The following is a 26,293-nucleotide window of genomic DNA, read 5'->3' on the forward strand; positions in this document are numbered from 1 at the left end:
AATCGCACAGCAAAGCAACCAGTTTATAGATTTAAAAAACCGATAATAGGTTACAAGTTAATAAATGCGTTTTTTAATGTTTTAAAGTAATAAATGCATATTTTTTTAAAGTTGAGATAAGTATATACAGTAATATAATTCACACTGACAAGAGCATGATGTGGCGTGGATATATACGTATATATTTATTGACACATACGTACACATGCGTAAAGGGTTGATATATGTGTTGGTATCAGCCAGTATCCGGTCCGGCCTTTGCTAGTGCGCGCTGTCGTAGTGTCGTACTGGTCGTACGTGCGTACGACGTACAACGCGGAGGAGGAATGACTGTCAAACATGATGTGCCAAAATTATTCAAGCTAAAGCAGTCAGGAAAAGTCAAAGGATGGGAGGAGTAAACTGGAGTGAATTGTTCCCAGGAAGATGGAGTCCTGTCATTTTTATCTCTTACATAGCTCTCTTTATAAACCAAGGTATTTTGATCACATGTTTTATAAGCAGTTCTCATCTTCCTTGTTACAACAAATGGGCAAGATAAAATAGATTTTAATTAAATGTAAGTTGTTATGAAAATACAATATCAAATTGTGATAATCTACTACAGGTATTCTTGTAACATGGTCTCAAAGAAGTGGCCGCTACGAATATAATATTGTAGCAGTTGTGCTGATGACAGAGGTTCTAAAATTGGTCATATCCACGGCACTCTACTGGAAAGAGTAAGTAAAACAATTGAAAAATTTACAATTTGTATACAGCTGACCAGATTTTTTTAATTGGTATTAATTTATCTTATAGCAATAGCATCCTGACACTTCTCCAAGAGACAAGAAAGAATAAAAAGGGTGAGATTAAAAATAGAGATAGAGATTTCTAAAAACTTATATAAATGTTCAAAATGTGAATCAAAAAAGACTAAAAAAAGTTTCTGTAAATTTTTAGTGCTTTTGCTGTATATGATACCCGCGCTTTTGTACTGTCTCTACAACAATCTAGCATTTGTCAATTTGGCTAGATTTGACCCCACAACTTATTATGTCCTACTGCAACTCCGTGTTGTACTTACAGGAATCATTTTCCAGGTATTGACAATACTGTTTTCATATGTAGAGGAGTGACAAATGATGTAAGAATTCTGATTTCCTTTAGGTCATTTTTAACAAAAAGTTATCCATGACACAGTGGTTTTCTCTAGTGATCTTGACAGTTGGCTGCATGATAAAGCACTTCGACGCCCACGTCCTTGGCACGGAATTCCATGTAGATATTTTTCTACTTCTAATTCTTGTACAAGTGAGTCACCTATCATTGATATCTGTATGAATAAAGGGGCACAATTGTTTTCTAAAAAACATCTTGCTTTACAGACAACATGCTCCTGCTTAGCTGGTGTATATAATGAGTATTTGCTGAAGCGACAGGGTGCAAACATCGACATTTTTATACAGAACGTATTTATGTATATCGACAGTATTTTCTGCAACGTCGTAGCAATCGTCCTATTAAGTATATTCACGAATGGCGCTAGCGAAACGTTGAGTAACGTCGAGATCGACACGTTCCTAAAACCAAAAGTAATCTTAATTATGTTAAACAATTCGCTCGTCGGGATAATAACAAGCTTTTTCTTGAAAACCTTGAATTCTATACTAAAGACTTTCGCCAGCGCAATGGAACTAATTTTTACCGCGGTATTGTGTTGGATTTTATTTAGCATACCTATTAGCATGAACACTATTGTTTCTATAACTATGGTGAGTTTCGCTGTTATTTTATATTCGAGAAATCCTGTACAGAACACTCAGCCCAAAGAGAGGGTGGAAAGTGGGAAGCTTCTAGTATAAATGACAGTATTAAATTTTATTTAAACGATAACATGATCGTAACCAAATAAAATTGTGGAACAAAATACGCGTCACCATTAACGTTAAGCTGTTTCACACTACGTGATAACGTGATAGACCTAGTTTACACCGAACACTTGACACGCATACTAACAAGTAACTCTATTAAATTGTCTTAATTTCGACAATACGTATAAATGTATACGTGATATCTATATTTAATTAATTATCTTGATTCATATTGTACCAGCTTAGTATACTATTCATTAAATTTATTACCGAAATTAAGATAATTGAATAGAAAGTTACTAAATATTACGCGTATCAAGTATTTGGTGTAAACAAAGCCATTATTATCTGAACTAAAGTTGTTAAGACAATGACTGAACGCTTGTGAATAAATATCGAAATTTCTTTTAATAAATAAGAGAATTAAGTAGATAATTTAACGAGCGTTACCTAGAGAGAAATAACAAATAACAGACGTCTAATAAACGTTTATTAAACGCTATTAACGTTTGATCGACGTCGATCCAATTTGTATGTTCGCTCTGGGAAATAATCTTTGTTATCTAATAGCAGATCGTGAAAATTTAATTATCTTTATCAATCTTTATATTTTTTAAAAGCATTGGTCTCTTTTTAAACGGAAATGGATTAAGATCTGGATAGTAATGCTTTGAGATATCTTATCAAATGTTCTAGTGAAATTTTATATTTATATCTTTATGTTTACCTATCTAATCTTTTGTTAAAAAAAGCGTATTTTGAAATTAAAGTAAAACATTGATTATCTGGATCATTGATTACTGGATTTATAATTTCCATGAATGTCTTTTATAAAAAAAAATCTTTGATTCCTGAATAAAAAAAGATCGTTTCAGTTTTAAAATTTCGATTTCAAATCGCTTAGCCATGAATATCAACCCTATTATTCTCGCAAAACGATTTATATCGTTTCAATCGAGATCATACGACCTTGCTTTAAATTTAAAGTCCATTAACCAATTGCGTCCCTCGTTCCTCTCCCTCCACTCCCCTTGTTCTATTCGTTTACGTATCTTTGTTCTTCCAAAGGCATTTGGTTTCCATCATTCTTTTTCATGTACGCAACCTCTGTTGCATCACTTGCTATATATTATTTATTGACAGAAACCGTGTGAAAGCGATTTACAAAAAATCCTCGAAAATTTACTGTCAAGACAACGAGGGATACGGCCACTCAGGGCTGCGTTCAGATTCTCCACCCGGTGAGTGATCTCTGGGCATGTCTCTGGGTGACTGGGTAAATGGGCGGAGCTAATGAAAAGCTCCCTAGTGGTTTATGGAATCTGAACGCACTCTCAAACATTGGGTGTGTTTAGCAAATAACGCTGAGAAATAGTAACATAATATCTCAGATTCGGAATAAATTACATAATAAATTAAGATAAACGATAAAGATAATACATAAATATTTTACTATGAATATTTTTATCAATATAGCTAAAGTAGATGAAAATTAAATGTTAGTAGAATAGGACGAATCAATTTAAACAATGAAAATAAATTTTTATTTTAACAAATTAGATGAAGATATATATTGCGCATATCATCTATTATATGTATAGGCTTGTTTTCTATTTCTGCACTAGACTGCATTGGAACGTTCCTTCTTGTTTTCACTAACTTTCAAATATATATCTATTTCACTTTAAGTGCACACTAATTCAGGGAGTTCAGGAACAGAAAACAAACAGTATATTTTATTAGTATCAGAAAATATTTAATAATACTAAAAATCTTTAACATAATAATCTCAAATATAAATATTTATATAACGGTTTTGTGAGACTGTAGACCAAGAAACCTTACATTAATAGAATAAAAGATTAATATTTATTAATCTGTAATTACATAAACAGAATAATAAACAAAACGTTTAAACTTTACTTGGTTATTAACGTTTTTCTTTATTCTATTTATACATTTTAATTTTTATTTACTATAATATTTTAAATTAAATTTATTTTTTTATTTTAAATTTGTTTTAAATATACGAGCTTTATCACAAATATATAGAAATTTTTATAGCGATACATTTTGGAACGCACCTTTACGTCACCTACCCGTTTCAACCGGCTCAAAGACCCATGTGGTTTTTCCACTCTCTCGAGATAGACAGAGTGATAAAGTGAACGACCCACCTAATGTCCGGTAGGGGCACTCTAAAGGAATCTGAACGCTCTTTAGGTGCCTGGGTGCACTCGGGTGGGGAATCTGAACGCAGCCCAGGGGGTCGATCATGAAACTTTTTTCCTAAGGCGGAAACGTGAAAAGTGAAAAATTTCTCCATTAACTTCAATGGTAAAGATTTTCACTTTTCACGTTTCCGCCCTAGGGAAAAAGTTTCATGATTGTCCCCCAGAGGATCGATTATGAAACTTTTTCCCTAGGGCGGAAACGTGAAAAGTGAAAATCTTTACCATTGAAGTTAATGGAGAAATTTTTCATTTTTCACGTTTCCGCCTTAGGGAAAAAGTTTCATGATCGACCCCCAGGATGATTTTACCTGAAGCCCGGAAACGCGGAAATAACTAGATTCCGCGTTTCTACGTTCCGTCGTTTCTTTCCGCGTGTTTGAGCGGAAAAGAAGAATCCAACGGAATCACACTGGTGTGTGCCGATGTGCACGTGTAAAATAATTCGAGTTTGTAATGGACGGCCCTGTAAGTATAATTTAAATAATTATTAATACTCAATAAACATAATAGTGCTATTATTTTGATAGAAAAATCTTTGTAATTTCTCACTTCTTTCGACATAGATATAACACGTAAAATCTAAACTAAAATCTTAGGGTGCCGTCACATGGGGCGTAACTTACGTAGCGTAATTTGCGTATTCTAGTAACTTCTAAAATACGTTACGCCATTTTAAAAGCCTTCTTTCTCATGAAGTGTATTTCGCGGATTTTCAAGAAATGCGTATCTAATGCAACCAATTGCTGATTAGGGTTTCTCTTGTACTCTCTAACAGAAATGCTAAACAAATTTACGATTGGTTTTTATAATTTACGCGTCTCGGAAAGTACGCCTCATGTGGAACTGATACTCTGCACACTAGTATGTGTGAATTGTCTATGTGCGAATCTATCCTGTGCGGGCATACATTTCTGTTACTTGTAATTTTCAAAAATTTATATATTTAAAACGAAATAAATATATGTTAGGCATTTAAGAAAAAAAACCATTTTACATGCAAAAAATTTAAGCAACACGGACATATCTATTAATGTACATACAGTGCGTTGCATTGATTATTTTTATGTTCATGACTGAATGCTGCGGTGATCATTGACAGCAGCATTTGGTCATGAATGCAAAAATAACTAAGAAAAAAACGTGGTCCTTAAAATCGGTACTCCAAGCATTAATGCAACTCACTGTACAATGCGTTGCATTAATGCCTGGGGTACCGATTTTAAAGAGCACGTTTTTTTCTTGGTTATTTTTACGTTCATGATCGAATGCATCAACGATCACCGCAGCATTTGATCATAAACGTAAAAATAACCAAGAAAGAAACGTGGTCCCTAAAATCAAACCCCAGGCATCAATGCAACGCACTGTACAACTATAACCTTAAAATTTTGTATCAACTTATCGCAAGAAAGTTGAATATGACAGAATGTTATTACAGAATAGCTGTTATAAATAATAAATTTGATATAAAACTGTTTCTTAATTTACCCTGATTTCATTATCCATCTTTCAATTTTGTTCTGCTTATTTAAGTAATACATGTGTTACCAATACATGTATTACTACATGTGCACCCAAGGACATGGTTCTGTCCATGGGGAAATTTTCCAAACTAAGAAGTCGCTATCTTTCTACATATTTACAGTTTATGATTAACGTAACGACCAATAAGCTTTAGTTGTTTCATTAATCATGAACTGCAAATATGTAGAAAGTGGTGACTTCTCAGTTTGAAAAATTTCCCCATGGACAGAATCAAAGTCCTTGGGTGTTTACGATAACTAATCGGATCTCGGATTGGATTGAACAATGGTACTCAACGTAGGTATAGAAAATTTCCCTAGGCTAATCGGATTGACGATTGCTGTCTCAAATGTAATCCGATTGATGACGAAAGCGTGGAGACCGAGAAGCATGCTTGAAAAGTCTCTTTATTTTTTTAAATAATAACACAAAAAATCAAAGATAAAGTTAAAAAGAATGATTTGAATTTAGATTTATTGTAATTTTTTTGTCTAAACACTGGATTTCGTTTAAATTTCTGTTTGTAAAAATTAATTAATCTATTCTAAAGTTTGTGATTATATCGGAAACAAATCAAACTTAATAAAACAATTATTAATTATTAGGTACATATTAAAGCATATAATATTTCAAGCATATCATATAGAATTCCTGTTTATTATAAACTCAGTAAAAATAACTTTGAAATTATTTAACTACATTATACATTAATCAATATTAATTTATATGTTAAAAATCAATAATGTATCTGAAAATGTTTTTTTTATTCTTTTCCAGATCGTAAATAAACTTCAACTCCAAGAATAAATAAAAATTATTGGAAAATGGATTGACATGAAAAGGGCATTATTGAACATTATCAATTTGTGCTAACTTAAAATTTGTAAAATCTGCTATTCTTTGTTAGTTGTTCATTAGAGAGTAATAATATAAGAACGGAATATACATAAATAAAATTAAAATAATTGTATGCATATATGATGCGTATATTACATTTTTATATTATTACTCTCTAATAAACAACTAATAAAGAAAAGTAGATTTTACAAATTTTAAGTTAGAACAAATTGATATTGTTCAATAATGCCCTCTTCATATAAATCCATTTTCCAGTAATTTTTATTTATTCATGGAATTGAAGTTTATTTACGATCTGGAAAAGAATAAAAAGAACATTTTTAGAAACATTATTAATTTTTAACATATAAATTAATATTGATTAATGTATAATGTAGTTGAATAATTTCAAAGTTATGTTTACTAAGTTTATAATAAACAGGAATTCTATATGATATGCTTGAAATATTATATGCTTTAATATGTACCTAATAATTAATAATTGTTTTATTAATTTTGATTTGTTTCCGATATAACCACAAACTTTAGAATAGATTAATTAATTTTTACAAACAGAAATTTAAACGAAATCCAGTGTTTAGACAAAAAAAATTACAATAAATATAAATTCAAATCATTCTTTTTAACTTAATCTTTGATTTTTTGTGTTATTATTTAAAAAAATAAAGAGACTTACTTTTCAAGCATGCTTCTCGGTCTCCACACTTTCGTCATCAATCGGATTACATTTGAGACAGCAATCGTCAATCCGATTAGCCTAGGGAAATTTTCTATACTTACGTTGAGTACCATTGTTCAATCCAATCCGGGGTGTATTCCGAAAGTTCTATTGAAAATAGTCTTTTTAATCATAAGGTTGGCAGCACTGTAACTAACTACGTTGTGTTCCGTAATGTAAGTTGATTATCGTTTGCTCACGTCAGCTCACGTTGGTTTGCAAAGATCAACAAAGAGGTTAGTTTAATTTCTTATACTTTAATTATTTATAAAATAATTATAATCATGTATTATTGATTAAAATATTATTTACTAAAAATAATTTTGATTATAAAATAGGAATTCAAAAACACAAGACTTTCCAAAAACTGCATGAAAACTAACTGCAAAGTTTTCTATCTATTTATAATGTTTATAAACAATTATTGGAGACATTGCACTGTAGTGGTGCTCATTGAACAGAGGATATCAGCATCGGTGAAATATTTCTCAAGTTTGAACCAGATTTTGTTAAAGCATATTCTCCATATGCCAACTTCTTCGAAAATATAAAACAAATGTTAGAGGAATGTAATCCAAATAAACAACGGTTTTACGTCTATTTAAAAAATTGCCACACAAAACCAAGGATGTAGACAAGATCAATGCCATATTATCGGTTTTCTTTAGCTTTCACTTATATTTTTCTAAAAAATGGATTTACTTATATTTGATGAATTATTTTCAAGTTCAAGTGAAAGTTCTGACAGTGAAGAAGAAATATTAGATATTATTTTTGAGAACAACGAAAATCATCCTAGAAGAAGAAAAGCAAGAGTTCAAAATTTTATTGAAAATGTAATTTATGAATACGATAATAAAAGTTTTCAAGAAAACTTTCGGTATGTATATAAAATTAATTTATTAATCTTATATGTATGTACAAAAATAAAAGACAAAAATATTTATTTTAGAATGCAAAAAACAACCTTTAATTATCTTTTATTTTTATTACGAAATGATTTAGAAGAAGAAAATTATTCTGGAAGAATACCCATGTCTGCAGAGAAACTGTTGTACATAACTTTATATGTGTTAGCAACACCAGATTCATACAGGTTAACTAGTTAAATTAAAATAATTTTTTGTAAAGGCATGATTAATAATTATTTAATAACCATATAATTTAATTAAAGGTCGGTGGTTACAAAATTTAATGTTGGCAATGCAACAGCTTGGCGAGCGGTACGAAAAGTTGTCAAAATTCTTTGTACATTTAGGAATTATTTTATTCGATGGCCAAACAGAAGAGAAATAAATGATTATAGTCGAAGATTACAAATTGAATACGGTTTTCCTGGAGTTATTGGAGCTTTGGACGGGACGCACATTTGTATATTAGCTCCATTGGAAGACAGTTAATCTTATATCAACAGGAAAGGAAGACACTCTAATCAGTTGCAGGTACATATATTTATTATGATTACTTGATTAACAACATGTGTTTTAAAATATTTAAAATAATCTTCTATACAGGTAGTATGTAATGATAAATTGCAATTTTTACATTGTTATGATGGTCTTCCTGGATCTGTGCATGATATGAGAGTATTTAAGTATTCAGGATTACAACAAAAATGTAACGACCAGTTTTTTCCTGATAACACCCATATTATTGCAGACTTAGCTTATGTATTGCAAAAACATATCACGGTGCCATATAAAGATAATGGTCACCTAACTGAGCAAGAAATGAATTACAATAGTGTTCTTTCTAGAACTAGAATGATAGTAGAAAGATCAATCGGCTTATTAAAAGGACGATGGAGATTTCTGTTGGATAAAGTACCAATGAGAAGAACGGATTTAATACCATGCTATATAATAAGTTGCTGTGTTTTACATAACATTCGTCTACTGCAAGGTGATCATTTTGATTATCCAGTTATTTTCAATGAAAACTTAGCTGCGGGACCAGAGCCAATGGCAGTAAATCAATTTCTACAAAATGAAGGACTAGTAAAAAGAGAAGAAATAAAAAATATGTTGAATACTTAATTTGTACGCACAATACTATGTAAAAGTTTAAAAAAAATAAATTACTGATATATTGAAAATATTTGATTTTTTATTCAATTGCAATATATTATTACATTATTATTACATATTATTACAGTTTTTATAACTAAACATTTATGCACAGTAACAACTTAGCAACAACGCTTTTCCATGCTTTTCAATAAGGTTTTTATACTACAATTATAAATAAAAAAAAAACTTTTGTAACATTATTTTATAGAAGTTATAGATTATTTGCAGTCTTTTTCAAAATATATTCTATATTATTTATATGGTAATACAGAAAAACTAATACAGAAAGAATTATTCTTGAATAGATATTAATACAAACATTTAACAGATTGAGAAGATTTCTACTGTTAAAATATTTTACATTCTTTGTTAAGAGAAATATAAAAATTTTATTTTATACCTTTAATCGCACGTTCATATATTTGATTTGAAACATATAATGTATAATTGGATACTCCATCAAATAATATTAATTGTTTGATTGTATTTACATTAACATTTTGTGATTGAAGCTGTTCTGTAAACAATTAAATCGAATAAATTATCTCTCCGTGCTTATCTAAAAACATGAAATATTAAAACAAGCATGCAAGCTAAGCTACTACAACTTCTCCAACTATTTAAACAGAATAAACTTTATTATACATTATTAGTGCACAAAAACGGACATAATTTAATTTACTTACAATTAATAAATTAATATTAATCAAAACTTAGGATTTTTATCTCCGGAATTCTTGGAAATCCATTTTTTGCTTTTTGATTCCTATTTTAAAATCAAAATTATTGTCAGTAAATAATATTTCAATCAATAATACATGATTACAATTATTTTATAAATAATTAAAATATAAGAAATTAAACTAACCTCTTTGTTGATCTCTGCAAACCACCGTGAGCCAACGATAATCATAAACTTAACTTACATTACGGAACACAACATAGTTAGTTACAGCGCTACCAACCTTATGACTAAAAGGGATATTTTCAATAGAACTTTCGGAATACACCCCCGAGATCCGATTAGTTATCGTAAACACCCCCGGTGTTAAGTGTTCGATGTAAACTAGGTCAATGTCGTTGACGCAGCATTCGATCATGAATATAAAAATAACAAAGAAACGTGGTCCCTAAAATCGGTACCCCAGTCATCAATGCAACGCACTGTACCATCAAAAATGGCGGGTTTCAACAGCTTAAGAAGAAAAGAGACAACCAACATAATGGTTAGAGTCCTATATAAAGAGAGAAGCGACATCGAACCCCCACCACAACCTTCAGTATCCAATTGAGTCCTCCACCGCCATTTTGGGACCGCTCTAACGTCATCAAACACCATTTGTATCATTCTGCAACTAGCTGTGGTCACAATATGGCTGCTCGCTTAGCCAATCAAGGCTATGTTCCGATATTAACTGCCAGTACTGAAAATGTGTAGTATATGCATGGTGGAAGGGATAGCATGGTGTGCTCAATTTGCAGCCTTCTTTCTCTAAAATCTGCGCTCTCCGTCGTTTTTCTGCTTCTTATTCCAGAGGGCTGCCAAGTGTGAAAAGTTGAAGTATTTCACTTTCTAAAGTCTGTACACCTGATATAACTGTCTTTGTCGGACGTTTTCTATTTTCACTCTATCTCTTTTCTTGCAGATAGTTACCGCTGTAAATAAATGTTATTAAATACAACACGACACAAAAGACTAATTGCGCTCATTGTAAAAAATTAATAAAAATTAAACAGTTTGTGTAAAATATAAAGATTAATAGTATTGAATAATAAAATAATATTTGAAATAACACTACAAATATAAATATCGTAATAAATTTTACGGTAATTTTAATAATAAAAAATAAAGTTCTTAAAAATTTAAAAAACAACTATTGATATACAAGAATTTTTTCCAAAACAAGAAATAAATAGAATTATTAAGTCCACAAATCATTACAGAATATTAATCTTTTGTAAATAAAAAATTATTGAAATTTGAAGATATTTTTTCATTAAAAATGAAAAGAAAAAAATAGTTAAGATAGTTAAATTGAATTAAATAATATTCATTGATTTTATGCTTGAGCCACGTGTTGGTGTTTTTGAATGAACTGACTAAGACAATCTCTACCGACAAAATGTGAAGAAATAAGTCATTATTTTTTATGCAAGTTTCATGATAAATATAATAATTTATTATACACAATTCTTATATTATACAGTTTTTAGATACACATAATTATTTATTATTTTATACATTTCAAAGTTAAAAAACTAAGAGCTAAAAATTCTATTTGATTTTTTTCATTTTTTTCTTGTTTTTGGTGGCGTTCAACACATTGCATATGTTTCCTCCAGCCTTCGATTACTGTAATAATAAAACAAAACATCATTGTTTATTGTATATACCAAGAATTTTGTGGCAAATTAAGATAGCAAATTACTATCATCAGTAATCGTTCAATGTTGTTCTTACCTTCTAAATCGACCCTTCGGTGATTCTGCATCTATCATACATTCCTGTATATTCGATGGATCATCAGGGCTGACGAGTAACTCGGAAGACTACATGTACATTTTCGTGGATGACGGGAAGCGGAAAATCTTCGGCTATGACTTTGAAGTCCATATTACTTTCATTGTTACTAAAATAGAAAATATAAATGTTACTTTGATAATGTTATGCAAAAAAAGGAATGTATTTTTCAGTAATTAATACATCAATTATTATTTATTCATTTTTACCTATTTTCCGTTTTTGGTAACAATAATGTTGGAACTGCACTCGGCAAAAGCGACTGTCTTCGAATGTCCATAGGAGGTCGAATCTTTTTACTTCTCACAAACAAATCTTCTGTGAAGTGTGCTAAGCATATATTTGCTGAAAATTCAAATGACAGAATAATAGTTAAGTTAACTAACAATTAATAAGTTAACAATGTCGTAACATTGTCTTAGTTTACATCAAGCACTTGATGTGTGCTATGTAACTTCCTATTAAATTATTTTAATTTCGACAATACGTATAAATGTATACATGATACGTACATTTAATTATCTTGAAACATATTGTATCAGTTTAATATACGAGGTGTGTTCAAAAAGTATCGCGAATTTTGTGTTTTTTCAAAAATTATTTATTTATTCATGAATATCTATTTTGTCCCCTTCAAAGTAATCCCCATGAGATATTATAAACTTGTGCCAACGGTTTTTCCAATCTTCGAAGCACTTCAAAAATTCATTTTTTTTTATCTTGTTCAGCTCCTCCTTCGATGCCGTCTTTATCTCGTCAAGCGTAGCGTAACGTCGTCCTTTCATGGGCCTCTTCAGTTTAGGGAACAAGAAAAAGTCACAGGGGGTCAGATCTGGGGAATACGGTGGCTGCGGCATCATTAGTGTGTTGTTTTTGGCCAAAAAGTCGCGCACAAGCAACGATGTGTGAGCAGGGGCGTTATCGTGGTGCAAAAGCCAATTTTTGTTCTTCCACAAATCCGGGCGTTTCTGGCGGATTGCTTCGCGCAAATTGCGCATAACTTGCAGGTAATATTCCTTATTGACCGTTCTACCCTGTGGCAAGAACTCATGATGCACCACGCCCCTGCAATCGAAGAAAACTGTCAGCAAAACTTTCACATTCGACCGAACTTGGCGCGCTTTTTTCGGTCTTGGTTCGTGCGGCAGCTTCCATTGAGATGATTGAGCTTTGGTTTCCACGTCATAACCATAAACCCACGATTCGTCACCAGTTATGACCCTCTGGAGCAAATTTGGGTCGTCGCGGACAGAGTCCAACATCTCATTAGCAATGTTCATGCGATGCTGTTTTTGGTCGCAATTGAGCAATTTTGGTACGAATTTCGCGGCGACCCGTCTCATGCCCAAATCATTGATAAAAATCGAATGGCACGAGCCAATCGATATGTTTAGGTCCTCAGCAACTTCTCTAACGGTGATTCGACGATTGGCCAATACCATTTTCTCCACTTCATTAATTTTTTCGTCTGTTGTTGAAGTGCTCGGGCGTCCGGCACGCTCTTCGTCGTTCACATCTTCTCGGCCTTCTGAGAACATTTTGTACCACCGATAAACGTTGCTTCGGTCCAAGGTAGCTTCTCCGTATGCCACAGTCAACATTCGGAATGCATCCGCGCACTTAATTTCGTTTTTCACACAAAATTTGATACAGGTTCTTTGATCCATTTTTTTGAATAGGTAAAAATCGAAGACGATCCAAAACACGTGCAAGCAAAGCAGCTGTCAACAATTAAGTGAACATTCAAAATGGCCGAGCTTGTCGGCATAAGTGAGAGACATGAGTACCAACATAACGCCACAAAAAGATCGAAATTCGAATATACGTAACCCGCGAAAATTCAAAATTCGCGATACTTTTTGAACACACCTCGTACTATTCTTTAAATTTATTGCAAAAGTTAAGACAATTAAATAGAAAGTTGTTGGTTAGTATATATATCAAGTAATTGGTGTTAGGTTAGGTTGCTCTATTAAGATACGAATATTTACAATATTTTCTTTTGGAACAGTATTGGAATGTTGTGTGTGTGCCTGTATGTGTAATACAAATTGCAATGGAAATAATGTCATTACAAAAAATTGGCTAATAATATTTAATAAGACTTACCATTCTTAATATTTTTCGGCATAAAACTCTCTCCGATTCTCTGAATTCAGCCTTCACGCATTACTGCATTTTCCGGAAATCGGAAAAAGCTTACTTGCGCCGGCAAGTACGTTTCGTTGCAATTTTTACACGATTTCACTACACAACGTACCATTTTCACTTTATTTTACAATAAAGTTTAAAAAATAACCTCAAAGCACGTGTTGTTACTATGGACGCTATGAAGCAAAGACACTGAAATTGGAGCAATGACGCTGGCGGCGCTGGTATGACAGAAAAAGACGCAATGCACGCACTCGTACGTGTGACAAAGATGCGACCATCTAGGTTCAGCAACTTTCCGACATTAAATATTTCATTTTTTCACAGTTGGCAGCCTTCAGGAATAAGAGACACTTTGCCGTGAAAAGGGGCGTGGTTTAGCCAAATTGAGCACACCATGGTTGTGTTCCGATATTAACTGCCAGTACTGAAAATGTATAGTATATGTGACGTGAACTATAAATTTTCAGTACTGCCAGTAAAAACGGAACACAGCCCATGTTATACTTCCACCATGAGTATATGTGACGTGAACTATAAATTTTCAGTACTGCCAGTAAAAACGGAACACAGCCCAAGTATCAATCAGATTACCAATCAGAGCTACGTACATCAATGTCGCTTCTCTCTTTATATAGGACTCTAATAGCGTTTTTCACTGGGAGAACTGGTGCGCACTGAGTGCGCACTCGCTACGGGCAACGTGTTTCACTGAACGTTTCGGTGCGCATGAAACCGGTGCGCGCTGTTTCACTGGGAAGGCTAGTGCCGAATTTTTGCCCTTTCGTGCAAGATTTCGGCACGAGCTCCCAGAGACGGTGCCAGTTCAGTGCAACATGGCTGCGCGGGACGCACGATTAGCAATTGCATTACTAGATTTGCTTTCTTCATCATCATCTAGCAGTGATGAAGAAGAAGTATTAAAAAATCCACGGAAAATTCCGAAAATCAAAAATTTTGTTCAGGTGGTGCATAACTTAACGGATAAAGATGTAAATACATCTGTTTTCATTGTTTCTGCAGATTATATTGTATTACACGTGAAGCAATAATATATATTGTATAAATATATAGTATCAATACTACAAATAATTATCAAAATATTTAAGATAGACTTGGTAGTATTAAAATTAGAGAATAAAACGTAGGAAATGCGAATCAAATGCGGTAGTTGGTGCGTCAATAATATAAATAGTAAATATATTTCGCTATCAGTACATAAATGTGAATACAAATAACGGACGCGTTTCGACTTTCTTTGAAGTCATTCTCAACGATAATTTTAAATTAACAATTAGCATATATGATTTTGTTAATTGAAAATTATCGTTGAGAATGACTTCAAGGAAAGTTGAAACGCGTCCGTTATTTGTATTCACGTTTATGTATTAATAGCGAAATATATGTATTATTATATTGACGCACCAACTACTGCGTTTGATTCGTATTTCCTACGTTTTATTCTCTAATACAAATAATTATATTATTAATAATTGTATTATTAATTATATTATTATTATTACTATTATTACTATTACTACTATTACTATTACTATTATTATTATATTACATTATTATTATTAATTATTTTTAATCTAATGGAGTCTGTGGTACTTACCAATTAATTTTATTATTTTATTAATTTTATTATTATTTTTATTTATTAATTTTATAGAAATTTATCAATTTCTTTTCTAACATGTGCATTGAATAACCTCAAAAACCAAGATCATAAGTATATACTTACTCTTTAATTTATTATATAAGTCCGTTTCAAGCGGCTCAAGGGTTAAAGTTAATATTTCAGTATTTATTCTAAAAGAAATACACAAACTAATCGATCCTTCCATATTAAATTACAAATTTTTGTGATGCTAATGTTCAAAAGGTATCGAATATAATGCGCCATAAAACTGCACGGAAAATAATGGACGTGTTTAGCTGAGAGTGCAAGAAACTCGCACTGTCAGTGCACTCGGGCAGTGTCGCCTGAACTCGGCGAGTTTCCAGTGCGCACTCAGTGTCGCCCAGTGAAAAACGCTATAATAATGGTAATCTCTCTCTCTCTCTCTCTCTCTCTGACCGGCCTTCTACACACGATTTCTATAGACTCTTTCCAGTATGTATTGAGTTCAGTGGTCGGCTCTTTCTCTCTTTCTCTCTCTCTCTCTCTCTCTCTCTCTCTCTCTCTCTCTCTGTCTCTCTCTCTCTCTCTCTGTGTGTGTGTGTGTGTGTGTTTCTGCTATCTGGTTGCGCACGTGTGCATGCATGCAATGCATGCAATGCATGCATGCGCGCATGTATTGCATTTTACGATCCCGTAGTGACGTCGTGGGCGTATGTGTGACACATGTGCGGTGTCGCGGCGGTGTTCTGCGTTCTTCCGCGGATCCTGACGATCCTCCTCTCGGAATCTCGCCCTCCTTGATAGCGCCGCCACGCTCTGGAACGTCGTCGGACATTTCTTCCGTCTCCTCTTTTTCTCCTTTTTCCTTCTTTTTCCTCGCTGACGGATCCGGTGCTAATGAGCGTGCGTTAGTGCGCGGCAGGCCCGCGCCACAAACGATAACGACGCGTCGAATCGCACCAAGCTCGGAACGCCGGACGTAACAATCTTATCTTTTGATCATGGGTAAGTTTTCGCTGTTTTCGCCGAATTCACCGCGTTCCTGCACGTCCACTGATCGTTTCAGAAGACCCCACGGAGGCACAGAAGTGGCAGCAACACCTGTCCCTGCTGCGGGAGCAATATGTCAATTTGTACAACGCGAACGCGGAACTACAGCGGGAGTACGCCGTCGCCACGGCCGAGAAGCAGGAGGGCGGATTTGTCGGCCGGCTTTTGACGACGGTGGCATCCTTGTACTGTCAGCACCGTTACAGGTATTCCTACGTGTATAACCTGAAATCTAGGGTGTTCTTTCACAGCAACAAATAACATAGGATCAATAGGTATGACATTTTTTCAGTGACATAAGTATAAAACTGATTGACCAAGAGATACCGGCACATAAATTCATACTGTCTGCTAGGACTGATTTCTTCAGCGACGCCGCTCTCGTCGAAAAGACTGTTTTAGGTTAGATGAACTTGTATCTCATTTGTTTATGTCTTATTCTTACTGTAATATATTGTGTTATGTCTGTTATGATTGTTTTCAGATTGGAGCAACTTGAATAGTGCTGTTGCATTGGTGCTACTGAAATGGATTTACACAAGCAAAATATCCCAGGAACACCTAACATTGGATTTGATGAAAGCAGCAGCTGGTTTCCAACTGTCCGAACTGGTAGATCAGTGTGAGAAGTATCTAATTGGGACTGTAGGCCTGAAAAATTGCGTGGGATTGTACTCGGCAGCCGAGGAACTAGGCACTCTAAAATTGAAGGAGCATTGCAGCTCCTTAATCTCTGCACATTGGGTAATAATTGCACAATTGTTTAAATTGTCAAATTAATGCTGTTAACATTATATTTAAAATGTCTAATCTTGCAGGAAGATCTGACGGGCGAGGATTTCAAGGAAATTCCAGGTTCTCTGCTGTACAAGTTACTGCAGACTAAAAGTAAATATCCCTTGCATGCAGCGGTACGTTTAATGCGTGAGGACGTTGTATTTCTATATCTGGTGGAACACAACGCCGAGGTAAGATTTCTTTCTCTCATTTTTGTTAGATAAATAAAAAACTGAATACAACATGATATGCACAACAATAAAATTTATTGAGGGAATTTTAATTAGTTATTACAAAACAATTTGCATAATTTATATGTATATATGTATGAAAATATGAAAATATACACACATACTGTTAAAGTAGGGGTTTAATATTTTAACTGTGATAATATCAGTTACAATTTACATATTCACAGCACAAATTTGAATGTTAAATATTTAAGCATGCACAAAGTACACTTTGTTTACAAAGATGAGATAAATGACAGTTTTGGTTTTAGTAGTTTTTGGCAATGCTTATATATGAACTGATAAAATATTTGTTAGTATAAATTAAGGAAAGATTCAATCTAGTATCTTCGTTAATTTTTTATGGTCCCTCATATTTATTAAAAGCTGTGGTAATTTTTTCAGAAATTTATACAAAATATTGGCAATTATTGCCAAGCAATGAATAGATTTTCATACTTTGATTATATTAGTAATATATTTTATACAGGAATTCAATTAATTTTCTTTAACAAGATGATTTGAGAAATAAGATAATTCAATTATTATTTTTAACAAGATAATTGATATTTTTTCATTCAAAAGCATATTCCAAAATATAAATATAGAAATATTTATAAACCACAAAATTAAAAATAAATTTTTGACCTATTCTCAAATTCATTTTAAAAATAAATTTAAAAAATTAACAATTATAAAAATTAAATTAGTTGTTTATAATCATTAATAAATACATAGTGTATATTTTTGTATTATGCAATATAATTCTTGTAATTTGTTATGAAGGATCTCTGTACTTTCATAATTAACAAGAGACATTCTTGCACATGAAACTTTTATACGAATTGCACTTTCTTTTTAAGTAACATTGTGCTATAAACTATAAAGTTTTACAACAATCTTATAATTAGCAGCGCTAATATCATCCCACATACTTTGCTAAACATTTCGATTTGTGGGGGGGATGAATTGCACAAGTGAAAACTACAGAAACAATATTCAGGTGGACCAGTAGGTGCACCTCTGTGTTCTCCAATAAAACAACCTTCGTCATATGCAGATGTTATGATCTCCTCCTTGTTATACCACTGCTGATCATTGTAATCATAAGTGCGAGAGGTATACTTCTGTAGTGCGCAATCTCGTTGAACAGTGGTCACTACAGATGCTGAAAAAAGAAAAATTTCAAATGTAAATAAACACTATTTAAGACCATGTGAAAACATCATCTGAGTGCACTATGTATCATTTTATCTTTGTTGTGTACCAAACATTAAACAAACATAAAATGATACATAGAGGCACCTGGGTGATGTTTTCAAATGCAGCCTAACAGTAGTATTTGCAAACATTGTCTGCTTACTTTTAGACTGATACTGAACAGTTCTCTTCATACAAAACGTCGAGGTTGGACAAAATACTTGGAATTTGGCACTCCCGTCAAAATGGGAACAAAGCAGATCTGTGTCATCTGGATTTATCAATGTCATAAGACACTTGAAACACGAAATACCTTCTCCTCGTACTTGTGAAACATCTATAAATTTTAAGATGTTAATCTCATGTCTTCACTTTTAGTACATATTGGTACATATTAATATAAAAAGAATCGTACATGACAGAATACTGATACATAATATCATAATTTGCAGACTTGACTTTAAGTTATACATTTTATTTGCAATATCATTCATATCCCATCAAGGAGTAATCATTTAAATGAATAATGAGGTATTTATTTGATACTTCAGTAACAATGATAGAGAATCTGAAACAGTGTTTGAATAGTGTTTAACTTAAAATTTATATTAATTTCTCAAGAATAAGATATGATCAACCATTTAAAATAGAAATCATCCAGATATTTCATTTAAATAACCTTATTATGAACAGAATTAAAAGTTTCGGACAATCACAGATAATTGCTTCTGCAATTGTTGATAGATCTCCTGTTTAAGATATGTTAGAAATCACTAGATTTCACCGCTGGATGATCTTCTGTGTTCACGCGAGGTTTTCAAATCAGAGCTTTCCGATCTCATTATACTTTTAATTAATGTGCACTGGCATATCGACGTTCGCCACCAATGAAACGATGGACAGGAAGTGTCTATCTATCACAGAGTCTCGCCGTTCGCGTAATGATGCATCGTAACGACTTATTTCGCGACACGCACCACGATGACCGTCGTTGGACGCACCTCGCATGACACGCGTCAAAAACGTACAGAACGACTGGCCGACGGCTGATTGCGGTCGGCAGGGCGTCGTACCGCGGGGCCACGTCATCCGCCTCGGTCATACTTTAATACTCCCTCGGCCTTCCATGTATATCAGAAAATAATCTTCATACTTCCTCCACTTTTTCACACTGACCCGATCCGTGCCATTCCAGCGCGTGAATACACGCACGCGCGCGCGCGCATACACACACACACGGCACACGCGAGCGCATATATCGCGCTGATGCAGTGGCTCTCAATCTCGATTCTTTTTACAGCTGTTATTGCGACTTACATTTATTTTAGATATATTAAAGATATATTTAAAGATATATTTTTAAAAATATATTTATTTTAGTTAAGAATTAAAATAATCTAAATTATTTTAAGTATGCATTTATATGAAATGCAAATAAATGTTTAATTATTATGTCGTTTTCTAAATAATTTTTATTATAAGATGTTTTATATAGCAATATTTATAATGTAAAACTTTGCAATAAAATGCAACTTGCAAGCTTTAAAATTGTCGTTTTTTACATAGAATAATCTTTAAATCAATTTTAAACAAAGTAAATGAAATGAATCTTTTGTTTCTTGATGATAATAGGCCTGTTCGTGTTGCTGCCCTTATTGAATTAATTTCTTTATTATGTCTCTCTCTCGTTCTTACGATCGAATATATATTTATCTCATCTCGAGTGCAAAAATTTTTGGGAATTTCAAGCAACTCGAACAAATCTAATGTTGTGATTATTTCTGTTAGCTTCCGAAGGCGGTCAATGCTGTGGATCACAAGGGAGAAACGGCTTTGGAAGTCGCCCTGAAAACTCGCCAGCCATCCCTGGCACGCACTCTGGTCGAGCATGGAGCAGATCTGAGTGCGAAGGATACGAGAGGTCTTTCTCTCCTTCACTCGGCTATCTTGAAAGGAGATTCCTACTCGTCCGAGTTTATAATCGAGCAGCTGGAGAACAACGGCAGCGTACAAAAGTTATGCGAGGCTGTAAAAATTAATGAGGGCGCGAAAAATGTAGCGGATCTTAAACAACTGGAAGGCTGCACCGCCTTACATCTAGTGGCGAAGCACAATACGGAAAATATGCTGGCAGTTGGCTCGAGACTACTCCAGGCGGGAATTGATCCGAACTTACAAGATCACAGGGGATGGTAAATTTGTACTTTCTATCAATGTTTCACTTAAAAATTTTGTAGCTCTTAAATTATACTTGGAGTAATATAAAAGCTAAACGATTATTTAATAAAATTCGAAATAAACTTGATTATAACTTCTATAACTAAAAATATTCAAATATAAAGATTATTTCTTTTTTATCCTTCTCGATTATTGATTTTTTGTTCCTTACTTTTTTACAGGACTGCGCTTCACAGTTGTATCTTTGAGAAAAACGAGATGTTGTTCGATCTGTTACTCGCAGCAAAGAATATAGATGTAGATCAAATTACAAACAAGGATGACACAGCGTTGTGTTTCGCGATGAAGATGGAACCCTTCAACGAGAACTTTGCATCGAAATTACTAATCAAGGGTGCCATACCGAATCCAACGTACGACGTCACCGGAGATACGTTGCTCCATATCTTGACGCAAGAACGCAGAGAGGAAGCGGCGTTATTCTTAGTGGAATATTGTAATAATAATTTAACGAAAACCAACAACGAAGGTTTCACGATACTGCACGAAGCATGCAGGGTTGGCTTAAAGGATCTGACTCGTGCTCTGTTAAGAAACGGGCTGCCGACCGATGTCGTTACTCTTTCTACTGGCGACGCGCCCATTCATTTCGCAATTTCGAATCTGTATACCGACATAGTCATCGAACTATTGGACGCTACGAACTTGGATTCGCAGCTGACTATTAAAAACAACGCAAACGAGACACCTCTGAGTTTGGCTATAAAAGCACCGTTCAAGAAGGGCAAAGATATTGTGTTGGCTCTGATAAAAGCTGGAGCTGATGTAAATGAACGCAACGAAGAAGGCCTGACATTGTTGCATCAAGCGATATTGAAAGAGGATTCAGCTACAGCGATATTTTTATTAGAAAATGGTGCTGACATGAATACAAAGTGAGTTCAATAAAACTTACAAATATTTACTTGCTTAATCCTATTAACTTTAATCCTATTAACTTTAATCCTATTGTTTAATCATATTACTCTTAATTCTATTAACAATTGTATTTTGGTATTTGCAGAACAGCCAATGGAGAAACGCCGTTACAACTGTGCGTACATTGTAGACTGGGTGAAGTAGTGGAAGCTCTTTGTAGGCGAGGTGTAGACACCTCAATAGGATGCCCATTGTGGGACGCTTTGGATTCAGATCAAGAAGACACCGCATCGATCTTGGTTAAACATGGAGCGGACACTGATTGCTGGGGTCCAGGTCCCGATGGATGTCAGCAAACGTTATTACACAGAGCGATCGATGATAATAAAGAGGATATCGCGCAATTTCTGATTAGAAGGTGCACAAATTTTTTTAATCGAAAAGAACGAAAAACAAACAAAAATTTACACCAGCAAAAAAAATTATTTAAAGATTGTAAATATACTATATAATTTTTTATAATCTACGTCACGACAAAGTTATAATTTATGATTTATCTTAAAAAGAACTTATTTAAAATACTATGACATTAAAACATTATAATACTGATTTAAAATACTATAACATTATATATTTTACCTTTTCTCTTAACGACGATGTATTACATGTGGATGTATTACATGTATTACAGTGGATGTGATTTGAATGCTCCGAGACGACTTGGTCCAGATGGTGCTGGTGGAGACGAGGCAAGAGACGAGTGCACACCTTTACATTTGTGTTGTCAATGGGGATTGGAACAAGTTGTTCAAACGCTCATCGAGCATGGAGCCGATGTGAATGCCCGTGACACAGAGGGAAAAACACCTGTGCACGTAGCGATACAGAATCAGCACTCGCAGATTATTTCTCTTTTGCTATGCCATCCAAATATAGATCTGAATAAAAGAGATAAGAAGGGACTGACACCTTTCGCAACCGCTCTGACAGTCCGCAACAACAAAGCCGCACAAGCAATATTAGAGAGATTACCTAAGGCCGCTGAGCAATACGACAATAAAGGCAGAAACTTTTTGCATACTGCTATACAGAAGGGTGACATGGAGAGCATTTTATTTTTATTGTCGATACAAGTACTGCATTTAATTTACGTAAATAATTGTATATAAAATCAGTATCTGCAGCCGGCTGTCTCTTTTCAGGTAGACGTAAACTCGAGAATACATGACGTTACGCAAACGCCTCCCTTACATCTTGCAGCCGTTTCGGGGAACGAGATGTTGGTGCGAAGTTTGATTTTGGCGGGTGCTCGTGTCAACGATACAGATGCAAATAGGAACACCGCGTTGCACGTGGCGGCAAAAGCGGGACATGCTACTGTCGTCTCCGCATTATTGCAAGTAAGGCGGAAACTATTCAGTGTATGCCAAATACCAAAGTCAATAGACGTGTTTTAATTTCGGTATATTGTACATAGAACAACATTAACTTTGATGCGGTAAACGCGGACGGCGATAACGCGTTGCACGTAGCTGTAAGAGAGGGTCACGTATCAGTAGTACGGACGTTGTTGACTGAGTGTACGCTAGATGCGGAAGCGGTAAATCTCAAGGGTCGCAACCCTCTACATGAGCTGGCCAGATGTGCGAGGGATAACGCTGCGACGATATGCGACCTGTTTTTAGAATGCATGTCACAATATCCAGTTAATAACGCAGGTACAAAGAAAAGACAATAAAATTATTTTAAAACGTTAAAATTGTTTTGAAGGAAGTTGCAGGAAATATATATATTACAGGTATGTATAACTAATTTTCTATTGCAGATTTAGATGGAAATACGCCGTTGTTAATTGCGTACATGAAGGGCAATGGCAATCTTTGTAGAACATTAGTGAAAGCTGGAGCGTGTCTAGGTTCGATGAATAAAGATGGAATTACGATCTTCAATTATCAAGTAGCGACGAAACAGCTATTATATAGACTGTTAGATTCCCTGACACAAGAAGCACCGTGGTCAGACAAAGATTGCTGCTTAGAGTGCGGAACAAAATTCTCTCTCACAATGCGCAAGCATCACTGGTACTGTTAAACGTTTTAATGACAAAAGTTGAAATGTCGATCTCTCAAACGGGCATATATTTTCCTTCTTTTTTTCAGCCGACATTGTGGACGAATTTTGTGCAGCAAGTGTTCTGGTCAAGATGTACCAATCTTGAAATTCGGCTTGAACAAGCCAGTACGCGTGTGCAACGTGTGCTTCGATGTATTGTTGGGTACAGGTTCTCTTCAACCGTCATAGTTAAAATAAGAATTTATATGTGATTACTGATAGGAGAAGAGAGCAAATGTTTTTTTATATGAAGAAAATGCAGATACAAATCGAAAGTATGTGTAATTGTACGTCATTGATATTTTATGTATCCTATTGTATACATATTGTTCAAATTTGTTAAAACTATCTCATAGAGTTGAAATACAGATGAAGAGACTGTGGATCAATATAATTCCCCTCTGTAATAAGTTAATCTTTTTATTGCTAGTATTTGATTATATATATACAATGCTCGAGAGAAATCTTTAACTTTAACATTGCGAACAAGTTTACTCTTTCTGAAATATTGAACAAAATTATTTAAGTTTACTGAATAGTGTTTTTGAGACGCAGTGATCAACGCATTGCACATAGTCGATAAGTTCTTCTAGACAGGTTTCCTCTGTGTTGGATCTTGAATTGACACGATCGTTGCATGTATTTAACTTCTCTTTGAAATTGGCGCATTTCACTTGTTGACTGCATTCCTCCTACAAAAAGAAAAGTCAAGAGTTAAAATGTGATACAAAATAACATTAGATTAATAATCTAATTAACATTACAAATATACTTGTAATGTCCTTTAATAATGTGATATAATTATAAATAGCGATTTGAATTTGAACTGAATTGATTCTCAATTTGGTTGTTTACTTCATTTAGACATTCTATTTGTATACAGGGTTTCAGAAATAAATGGTCAAACTTTAAGAGCATATTCCACTCATTGTAAGGAAAAAAAAGTCATACAAACATGGATTTGGAAATGCTTCCTTTCCAAGTTGTAAACAATTTTTATCGACTTTACAGAAATTGCTGGAAATAATTTCCTTCTGTAATTATCTTCTTGAACCGATTTTTCTTCCACCTACACTTAATGGTAACAACTACAGACAATTTTTGGAAATGCAACTCCCTATATTATTAGAAGACGTTCCATTATGATTTCAGATACGCAATCAAATGTGCTTCATGCATGATGGAGCTCCAGCACATTTCAGCCACATTGCTCAAGAGTTTCTGAATAATAATTACGTGTACATAAATAGATGGATTGGTAGAGGACCTATTGCCTGCACTTTCTCCCAATTTGAACCCTTTGAATTTTCGCTTAAGGGGACATCTTAAGACTCTTGTGGATGATACTCCTGCTGCTACTACCAAAGTACTCCGAAATTGTATTATCGTTGCATATGAAAAAATACGAAATACTCTGGGAATTTTTGAACATCTTCGACTATCCATGCAACGTCGATGCAAAGCATGCATTGATGCGGAAATAAATTATTTCCAGCAATTTCTGTAAAATCAAAAAATGTTTGTAACTTGAAAAGGAAGCATTTCCGAATCCATGTTTTTATTTTTTTCATCCTTACAATAAATGAAATATGCTCTTAAAGTTTGGCCAACTATTTCTGAAACACCCTGTATATTGTGAAAAAGAATTGTTTTGTGTAACGTAATACACGTTCGCACTCTCTTTCAGCTTTATTAAATAACAATTTTTATATAAAAAAACAAGTCAAATACCAGTGTTTGGAAGATTTTTTCTTTCGGTTAAAAATTTCTCTGGAGCCATAAGATGCACACGAGCAACGATTGTGGCTTAAACTTTATCGAACTTGTCTGTACTTTGAATAATCGACAATGCGTATTTGCACGCGCGTTCGAAAGACAAAATATTATGTAACGAACGTCACTCACGCGGAGAACAGTTTGCGGATCCACTAGCTCCTCTTCCTCGCCCTCATCAGCCTTGACTATCGGCAGATAACGCTTGAAGAAGTCCTGTATATTCGACATTTCTCTTTTTTAGGATACTTTGATAACGTGGAAGTCGAAATTGATTCCAAGCCTCTTCTTCGGAAATTTCGGAATACTTCGGAACAAGCTTCGCGAAGATAACCACAAACGATGGCCGCAACGCAACCACGCAACCTTGCACAATCTCTGCAACTGTCTGCAACTTCAGAACGTTCGGGAAGGACGATTATCACGATTCATCGATTGATCGAAATTTAAACTTTTGTGCGTCGAACAAATGATTCGTGTAGTGACCAATCAGCTGC

The 26,293-nt window shown here is 34.0% G+C and overlaps 5 protein-coding genes and 3 long non-coding RNA genes across 18 annotated transcripts; 3 read left to right on the forward strand and 5 right to left on the reverse strand.

Annotated features, from left to right (window-relative positions):
• The first annotated feature begins 207 nt into the window (after positions 1-207).
• LOC105208182 (UDP-galactose transporter senju) lies at positions 208-2,646 on the forward strand. The gene is made up of 6 exons (XM_011177963.3): positions 208-476; positions 608-722; positions 802-848; positions 946-1,085; positions 1,153-1,296; positions 1,371-2,646. Exons 1-6 carry the CDS (start codon positions 389-391, stop codon positions 1,845-1,847), a joined length of 1,011 nt encoding a protein of 336 aa, XP_011176265.1. The 5' UTR covers positions 208-388; the 3' UTR covers positions 1,848-2,646.
• On the reverse strand, positions 478-1,955 carry LOC120357090. The gene is made up of 2 exons (XR_005574294.1): positions 1,723-1,955; positions 478-1,565 (listed from the first exon to the last, which is right to left on the reverse strand). It is a non-coding gene; the product is annotated as an uncharacterized LOC120357090 (long non-coding RNA).
• A 1,892-nt stretch (positions 2,647-4,538) lies between the features above and the next one.
• Positions 4,539-10,450, reverse strand: LOC113003735. Its single transcript, XR_005574333.1, has 4 exons — positions 10,128-10,450; positions 9,946-10,025; positions 9,660-9,776; positions 4,539-4,553 (listed from the first exon to the last, which is right to left on the reverse strand). It is a non-coding gene; the product is annotated as an uncharacterized LOC113003735 (long non-coding RNA).
• On the forward strand, positions 7,312-9,263 carry LOC120357125 (protein ANTAGONIST OF LIKE HETEROCHROMATIN PROTEIN 1-like). Of its 6 annotated transcripts, none has more exons than XM_039446864.1 (5): positions 7,312-7,426; positions 7,529-8,070; positions 8,143-8,286; positions 8,365-8,632; positions 8,748-9,263. In XM_039446864.1, exons 2-4 carry the CDS (start codon positions 7,883-7,885, stop codon positions 8,588-8,590), a joined length of 558 nt encoding a protein of 185 aa, XP_039302798.1. In that variant the 5' UTR covers positions 7,312-7,426; positions 7,529-7,882; the 3' UTR covers positions 8,591-8,632; positions 8,748-9,263. The 6 variants fall into 6 exon arrangements, with proteins under 6 accessions (XP_039302798.1, XP_039302799.1, XP_039302801.1 ...); XM_039446865.1 differs by having other exon boundaries at positions 8,850-9,263; XM_039446867.1 differs by having other exon boundaries at positions 8,449-8,632; positions 8,850-9,263.
• A 1,107-nt stretch (positions 10,451-11,557) lies between the features above and the next one.
• LOC120357169 lies at positions 11,558-12,004 on the reverse strand. Its single transcript, XR_005574350.1, has 3 exons — positions 11,990-12,004; positions 11,721-11,889; positions 11,558-11,612 (listed from the first exon to the last, which is right to left on the reverse strand). It is a non-coding gene; the product is annotated as an uncharacterized LOC120357169 (long non-coding RNA).
• A 4,148-nt stretch (positions 12,005-16,152) lies between these two features.
• LOC105205434 (rabankyrin-5) lies at positions 16,153-24,429 on the forward strand. 3 transcript variants are annotated; one of them, XM_026139786.2, is made up of 13 exons: positions 16,153-16,563; positions 16,625-16,814; positions 16,901-17,010; positions 17,093-17,352; positions 17,427-17,576; positions 20,604-21,007; positions 21,215-21,928; positions 22,057-22,329; positions 22,603-23,044; positions 23,114-23,311; positions 23,389-23,629; positions 23,737-23,992; positions 24,071-24,429. In XM_026139786.2, the coding sequence occupies exons 1-13, from the start codon at positions 16,560-16,562 to the stop codon at positions 24,210-24,212; spliced, it is 3,384 nt and encodes a 1,127-aa protein (XP_025995571.1). In that variant the 5' UTR covers positions 16,153-16,559; the 3' UTR covers positions 24,213-24,429. The 3 variants fall into 3 exon arrangements, with proteins under 3 accessions (XP_025995571.1, XP_025995942.1, XP_039302377.1); XM_026140157.2 differs by having other exon boundaries at positions 16,628-16,814; XM_039446443.1 differs by lacking the exon at positions 16,153-16,563 and having other exon boundaries at positions 16,684-16,814; positions 16,884-17,010.
• LOC105205431 lies at positions 17,640-20,092 on the reverse strand. 4 transcript variants are annotated; one of them, XM_026141705.2, is made up of 4 exons: positions 19,817-20,087; positions 19,231-19,383; positions 18,979-19,152; positions 17,661-18,783 (listed from the first exon to the last, which is right to left on the reverse strand). In XM_026141705.2, exons 2-4 carry the CDS (start codon positions 19,307-19,309, stop codon positions 18,506-18,508), a joined length of 531 nt encoding a protein of 176 aa, XP_025997490.1. In that variant the 5' UTR covers positions 19,310-19,383; positions 19,817-20,087; the 3' UTR covers positions 17,661-18,505. The 4 variants fall into 4 exon arrangements, with proteins under 4 accessions (XP_011173097.1, XP_011173098.1, XP_025997490.1 ...); XM_011174797.3 differs by having other exon boundaries at positions 19,495-20,085; XM_011174795.3 differs by lacking the exon at positions 19,231-19,383 and having other exon boundaries at positions 17,640-18,783; positions 19,793-20,092.
• Positions 24,428-26,207, reverse strand: LOC105205432 (cytochrome b-c1 complex subunit 6, mitochondrial). The gene is made up of 2 exons (XM_011174798.3): positions 25,929-26,207; positions 24,428-24,715 (listed from the first exon to the last, which is right to left on the reverse strand). The coding sequence occupies exons 1-2, from the start codon at positions 26,025-26,027 to the stop codon at positions 24,542-24,544; spliced, it is 273 nt and encodes a 90-aa protein (XP_011173100.1). The 5' UTR covers positions 26,028-26,207; the 3' UTR covers positions 24,428-24,541.
• Positions 26,208-26,293: the final 86 nt, after the last annotated feature.

This window comes from Solenopsis invicta, chromosome 3 (genome assembly GCF_016802725.1).
Source record: "Solenopsis invicta isolate M01_SB chromosome 3, UNIL_Sinv_3.0, whole genome shotgun sequence".
NCBI lineage: Eukaryota > Metazoa > Arthropoda > Insecta > Hymenoptera > Formicidae > Solenopsis > Solenopsis invicta.